This window comes from Tupaia chinensis, unplaced genomic scaffold (assembly GCF_000334495.1).
Source record: "Tupaia chinensis unplaced genomic scaffold, TupChi_1.0 Scaffold000280_1, whole genome shotgun sequence".
Taxonomy (NCBI): domain Eukaryota; kingdom Metazoa; phylum Chordata; class Mammalia; order Scandentia; family Tupaiidae; genus Tupaia; species Tupaia belangeri.
The window spans coordinates 790,225-796,829 of record NW_006159763.1 but is presented as its reverse complement, the minus strand read 5'-3'; the positions used below and the strand labels follow the sequence as shown (position 1 = coordinate 796,829).

The window sequence follows — 6,605 nt, the reverse complement described above, 5'->3', positions numbered from 1 at the left end:
TCTGCCCAAGGCCCCCGTTCTCTTCTGCATCACTTGTAAGACCAGCTGGCCTTTGGCATCTCAAACTGTTAAGAATGCTTTCTTAGTATTTCTGCCAGGCCTGGACTCTTGGAAAATGAATTAAAACGGTTGGCTCTGAACCATTGGCTATATGAAACTGTACTAGGTATCTTGCAAATGCTGTTCCCTTAAGAGCGAGCCTTGGGGCCATCTAAGGTGCACACTCGGCCCCCTGCTGGCCCTCCTCCTCCGGAAACTGGGAGTCATGCAGGGGGATAAACGCACAGATCCCGGTGCGACGATGCCAAGGCCAGCAAGGACCTCAGCCGACCGGCTCTGCTGTTTGTTTTAGATTTTTGGCTTCATGTTTTAATAAAAGGTCCTATTACAGTTTTAAAATATTATCACTTACAGGCTTATTGGGGCCTGCGGTCCAGGGTGGAGAAGTCAAAGTCCGGAGTGTGTGGGCGTGGCCGGGGCAGGAGCCACCAGGCAGAGCTCTGCAGGGAACCGGTGGCCCCAGCCCTGGTCTCAGTGTGGCCACTGGCCTTCAAGCAGCCTTGCCCTCTCTAGACCTTAGAGTCCTTGGTCACTGTCCTAGTCCATAAATGATTGCTAACAGAAATATCTGAGACTGGCCAATTTAGAAAGAAGCAGAGGGGCCAGCTGGTGATGTGGTGCAGGGAGCTGGACTCCCAGTGGCCGACTGTGGTTTGTGCCCCGGAGCTGGTGGCTTGCTTTCTCACTTTCCCTCTCTGTCCCTCTCCCGTCAAAATGAAAAATAAATAAATAAAGTTAAATAAAATAATTCTAAAAAAAGACACAGAGGTAAGGCCTACTGGTGGTGCAGCAGTTAAGGCAGCGGGATCCCACAGGCCTACTGTGTGGTTCAAATCCTGGACCTGGTGACCTAAGAAACACACCAGGAATGCATGTGTGCCCAAAAGCCTGAGAGAAGGGACTATGTTGCCATCCCCCCGAAGGTGCTTTCTCACTTTCTCTGTCTCTCTCTCTCTGTCTTCCTAGTGAGCACAGGTGCCCTATAGCAAAATTTAAAAAAAAAAAAAAAGGTTATTTGACTTATGATTCTGGTGGCTGGAAAGCCCAAAGGGGTCCCAGCATGGCTGAAGGAAGCAGAGGTCGGCAAGTGCGTGCAGAGCGGGCAAGCGGCTGGCCGAGCAAGCGGAGGGCTGCTGTCCTGTCCCGTTTGTAACAGCGCTCACGTGAGAACTCCCCTTCTCATGAGAGCTGGGATCCCCTGGGCCCCTCACAAGTCAGCGTTAACCATTCAGGAGGCCTGCACCTCTATGGTCCAGCCCCAGTGCTCAGTTACCACCCACGGAGACCAAATTCCAGAACAGGAGCCTTGGGGGCAGAGCATTAGCCCCAGGGCTGCAAAAGGATGGGAGATCCGTTAGTCTGGTGGTGTTGCAGCTTTTGAAAAGCAACAGAGGGCCAGCAGGTGGCATGGGGGTTGAGGTGGCTGGATCCCACATGGCTGACTTCACCTTTCGAATCTTGGACCCAGCAACTTGAAAAACACACGAGGCGCATGTGCATGCATGCTCCATATCTTGAGAGGAGACCGGAGGGGGGACTGTGGCGTAGCCTTTTCTCAAGTGGTGATTTCTCACTTTCTCTCTCTCTCCCTGGTGAGCACATGTACCCTATGGCAAAAACAAAAACCAACCACATCTGTGGAAGAATAAGGGGTCCCGAGGATGAGGTGTGTGCCGGGGTGGGGGCCAGAGCCCTGGGGGTCAGTCCCTTCAGAAGGGAGGAGAACTCAAGGGATCTTCTTCCTCCCTCCCTCCCTCTCTCCACTCACTGGGTTTCGGAGCACGGGGAACATTTCCGCCTGGAAATCTTCGAGGGCTGCAACTTCACGGGCCAGTGCCTGGAGTTCGTGGAGGACTGCCCGTTCCTGCAGAGCCGGGGCTGGGCCAAGAGCTGCGTCAACGCCATCAAGGTGTACGGGGACGGAGCGTGAGTACCGGCAGCATGCTGCCCCCCAGCCTCGCTGCCCCAGTCGAGCAGCGGTGGCTTCCTGTGTGGCCCAAAAAGGCCTCGGTGAGGGACACTGGGTCTCAGAGAGAGACCCTAGGACCTTCCCTGTGGGGTGCCAGGCCTGGGATGGCGGCAGTGTCCAGCTTCCTGCTTGGCAAACTAACATTCTCTCTGTTATTATAGAGGTCTCTGCTGTCCCTGAGCCCGGGGACACCTCCTTACCAAGACATCGTCAGCAGCCTTGAGGGATCGGGAGGCCCCCTTTGGGTCCACCTGCTCGGAGCATGGAGGCCCTGCCCACCTCCTCCCCAGCCACACTAACCCTGCCTTGGGCTTCTCGGCCCAGCGGGCAAACCACCGCTACTCTGGCCACTCGGGGTAGCTGGGCCTCGTTAGCTCACTTCTCGCAGACCGAGGGTGGTGGGGGTTCCACCCAGGCCCGGAGGGGCTCTGTCAGAACCGGGTGCTCGCCCCTCATCAGCCAGGGCGCCACACCCCCACCCTGTACTACAGACCTACTGCTCTGGGCACTTGGGCTGGCCATCTCGTCTCGTGTCCCGGCTGGGCAGACACTGTTGTCCCTGTTACAGAGGGGCAAGCAGACACCCAGAAACTAACTCAGCCAGTGAGTTGCCCTGCCCTGGACTGCAGCCTGATCCAAGCTGGGTGTCTTCCGGACAGAGTCCCTCCTCTCAGAAAAGCCCGCCACGTGGGCTCCTGCCTCCTTGGGCCTTGTTGATCCACGAGCCTGGCCCCTGTCGAAGCCACGCTCCTTCTATAGTGAAGTGCAGGTCAGGGAACTGCAAGGGAGCGGCCCCCGGGGGACGGGGGAAGACAGCGGACCAGGCCGAGCCACGCCACCACGGTGGGCTGCCAGGCCGCTCCCACCCTGATGGCCCTCCCGCCGGCTCTCCAAGACTCCTTTCACGCCTGCCTTCCTTCTTCTATTTCTTGAGAGAGAGTGGCAGAGGCACCTGCGACAGGGCGTTCACACCACAGTCCACCCCCAGCCTCAGCCCCAGGAACCTGGAGGGTGTGCCCTGGTGTGCACAGGGAGACCCTGGGACGTGAACCTGGGACCTTCCTTACGGGCTCCGCACAGGGTGACCGGCCACTGCACTACTGCATCCAGCTGCACCGACCTTCTGCCTCGTCTGCCTCTCCGAAACCACCCGTTTGCCTTAAGTGCATGGCCCAGGGTAGAATTCCAAAGCAATCTGCCTTGGAAAACGTCCCGGCGATGAGACCAAAGCCATACCTTTGCAGGGAAAATGCGAGTTGTCCTGAGACCCAGGGTGCAATCCCCAGGCCCGCCCCAGGAAACTCAGGGCTTATGCGGAAACCTTTGGGGAAGGTAGGAGCTACTGGCTGTGGGGACCCACAGTCACCTCCAACCCCTTTTGCCCATGAGGAGCCAAGGACCAGTGGTCAGGAAATTCACCCTAGGCTGCTCGGTGGACGTGTTTGGCCGTGGGCTGTGCTCATCCTTCGCTGTCCAGGACTTGAACTTCAAAACTATGTCTGTCCGTGTTGAGGAGCAGCTGCCTGGACAGCGAAGGCCCTGAGTCCCTGATCTTGGTGGGGACCCACCCAGGTGGCCTTTCCTGGGGTCGGAGGCAGACAGGCAGGGCCCCTCTGCCAGCTCCCATAGTCGAGTTCTGTCCTGGGGTTCTGCGTCAGCTCAGGAATGACGCTGTTTTCTAGACCCATGTCCTGGAAGGCACCACAGGGAAACGCACTGGCATCTCTGCCACCCCCGCCCACCCCTGGAAGGGCACGCGCAGACCTGCAGGCCCGCCTTCCTGCCTCCTGTCTCTGACCCTCCCCATCAGTCACAGACAGAAGGGGCAGGTTTCCTGGGAACCCCAGTCAGTCCCTGCCTCTCCCTTTTGGGGACACCCTCAGGGGGTGGGGCTGTGGTTGCAGGAAGGCAGTGCTGGACCAAGCTTCTTTGAGCACCCAGCGAGCTAGCTGGCGAGCTTCTGGCTGGTCAGCATCCTCCTCCGCCCGGCCCACCCCTCCCCTTCCCCTCTCCCTTCCCACTGCCCCTGCCCCTGCCCTTCACAGGGCAGACCACGCAGGGTATTAGGTGCAGGGCTGGGCTGGGAGAAGAGAGAGGCCCCAGTGGCAGAGGAGGGGAGAGAGGGGAAGCTGCTGCCTTGGGGGACTGTGTGGCCTTGGGTGGTCACCGTCCTTCAATGGGCCTCATCTGTAAACAGGGCCCTGGGCTCAAGCGTTCTGAATCCAGTCTCTCCCAGTGGAGGGACGGGGAGCCCCTTCGGCCAACGAGCGCTGGGGTCAGTGTGCAGAGCTGCTAGGAGGGGGGCCCCAATGAGTGACCCGAATGGGTGTGCAGCCCTTCTGTGACCCACATAAAGCATTTCTACCCCAGAGGACACCGGAGGAGGGTCGGCGGTGAGTGGAGAGGCCGCCCCACTTCTCCCTCAGCGCAGGACCGGCCCTGCCGCCCGGCTGGAGGGGTCCCAGGATAGCGAGGGGAGGGCAGGCTTAGGCCAGCCCTGCTCCCACCTGTGCCCAAGTTTCTTCCGAGGACTGTACCCCTCTTCTGGACGAGGGAGGAGAACCAGTCTCCTGCTCCGCTATCCCTGCAGGAGGGGAAATGAATGGTCACCACAAAGCGCTCCTGTCCCTTGGGTTGTCGGCAGCTGTCCTGGGGCTCAGAGTGTGGGATCCAGGCTGGGAGGGGAGAGAGCAGAGGGGAAGGCAGGACTTGGGACCCCAGCAGCCTCCCAGTCCCTCCTGCAGTGCATGCAGCAGGGCCCACGCTGCACTGCAGCAAGGGGGCGGGGGCAGGGGACAGCAGGGCCCATGTGGGCTGTGTGCTGGGCACACAGGTGGGGAGGACAGCACCCCTGAACGTATGGAGAGTAGGAACAGCCCCCAGCCTGAGCCAGGCACCCTGCCACGCACTGGAGTCCCGAATACGCTGGACGGTCCTCTCAGGGAACAGCAGGGGCGGCAGGGGGACAGTGAGGGTGGCCGTGGTCCTGGGCCGGCTCTGGCCCTTGCCGTGGGCTGGTTCCTGACCGCCCCATACACGCCCAGGCACAGCCCTGTCCCGGGACGTGCGGGAGGTCTGCCCCGTGCCCGCCTCCGCCTGACCGCCTGCCCTGCCTGCAGGTGGGTCCTGTACGAGGAGCCCAACTACCGTGGCCGCATGTTCGTGGTGGAGAGGGGCGACTTCCGCAGCTTCTCCGACTGGGAGGCCCACAGCGCCCGCGTGCAGTCGCTCCGCAGGGTGGTCAACTTCTTCTAGCCCAGCGGGTGGGGCGCAGCCCTGGGACGGGAGGGGCCCCACGCAGGCCCTGGGACGTGGCAATAAAAGTCCGAAAGCCGGCGAGCGCTCCGCGTGCTTCCTGGGCGCTGCTGAGGGCTGGAGGGGGCCGGGAGGGCCTGCGGTGCCACCGCGCGTCCCGGGTCCGCACCGGAACGCGCGCTTCCTGCCACCCCGGCACCCTGGGCCAGTTCCGGGGCGAACGGGAGGGAAGAAAGGAGGGGCGGGGACGCAGTGCGGAGAGGGGCGGACAGGGGGACCGGCGCGGGCAGGAGAGGACCGAGGTGGCGGCCGGCGGGGCTCCGCGGTTGCAGCAGCGCGCCCTCCATGCGCGCCTCTCGCTGATCCGCAATGCCCGACTCTGGCCACGTGCTGTGCTCTGCGGCCAAGGCCTGGCCCAGGTGCCTGGCTCTGCGTCTCTGGGGTGCACCCTTTGGACCCTTCTTGGCCGCGAAGTTTCCCAGGGAGGCCTCTCTGGAAAGCTGGGAGGCAGAGGCAGCCCCTGTTCCCTAAGGGGGTCCTGTAGAGAGAACCTGGGGGCGGGGGTGAACTATGAGCTTGAGGGAACCGAGGGGAGGAGGCTGGGAGGCAGGCAGGCTGCGAGGGGTGCAGGGTGTATCTACGCGGACCCAGCCCCGAGTCCAGGCCCCCCAGCCCTGCCCTCGCCCCAGGCACTGTGCCCAAGGTGCCTACCTGGGACCTCCTTCTCCAGAAAGTTGGGTCCACTTGTGGCTGGCAGGCTTGAATCTGGGGGATGTCCCCTCCCCAGGGACACAGGGAAGGGAGGAGCCTGTGTGAAGGAGCCCAGGCAGCAGGCATCTGGGATAAGGGGGGGTCCATGCAGCAGTACCATCCCCTCTGGCTGCCTCCACTGCATCCTCCCATCCCAGTGAGAGAGGAGGTCCCTGGAGAATCCTGCAGTGTAGACCTCCACCCCTGGAGAAGAAACCCAGATGTCCTGCCTCCTGTCAGTGGGAACCATAGAGAACCACCCCTGGGAGTGGCGGAGGCTGAACCAGGGCTGCCCCCAGAGCGTTCCTCCATGGGTGGGGTGGAGGGAACCTTCAAGAACCTGAAAAAAACATTAGGAAACTAGCAAAGAGCCTGCCCCTGCAGAGCAAAGATCCCTGAGCCCAGGACCAACACGGGCCTTTAAATGTTGCTGAGTCAGGAAGAGGGTTTGTTTAAAACTGTGCCCAGGGCCAGCAGGTGGCAGTGGTTAGGGCAGCTGGAGCCCACGTAATTGACTACGTGGTTCCAGCCTTGAAGCCAGCAGCTTGAAGAACACGGGGGTGGGGGGGGG

General features: G+C 61.4%; 1 protein-coding gene across 1 annotated transcript in view; it reads left to right on the top strand.

The window, feature by feature from the left end:
- CRYGN (crystallin gamma N) overlaps positions 1–5,363 on the top strand; it is an 8,694-nt gene extending 3,331 nt beyond the window's left edge. The window contains exons 4-5 of the mRNA XM_006150253.2: positions 1,841–1,986; positions 5,149–5,363. Of these exons, the coding sequence (XP_006150315.1) occupies positions 1,841–1,986; positions 5,149–5,284 (282 nt within the window). The 3' untranslated portion in view covers positions 5,285–5,363. The remainder of the gene's footprint in view (positions 1–1,840; positions 1,987–5,148) is intronic.
- Positions 5,364–6,605: the final 1,242 nt, after the last annotated feature.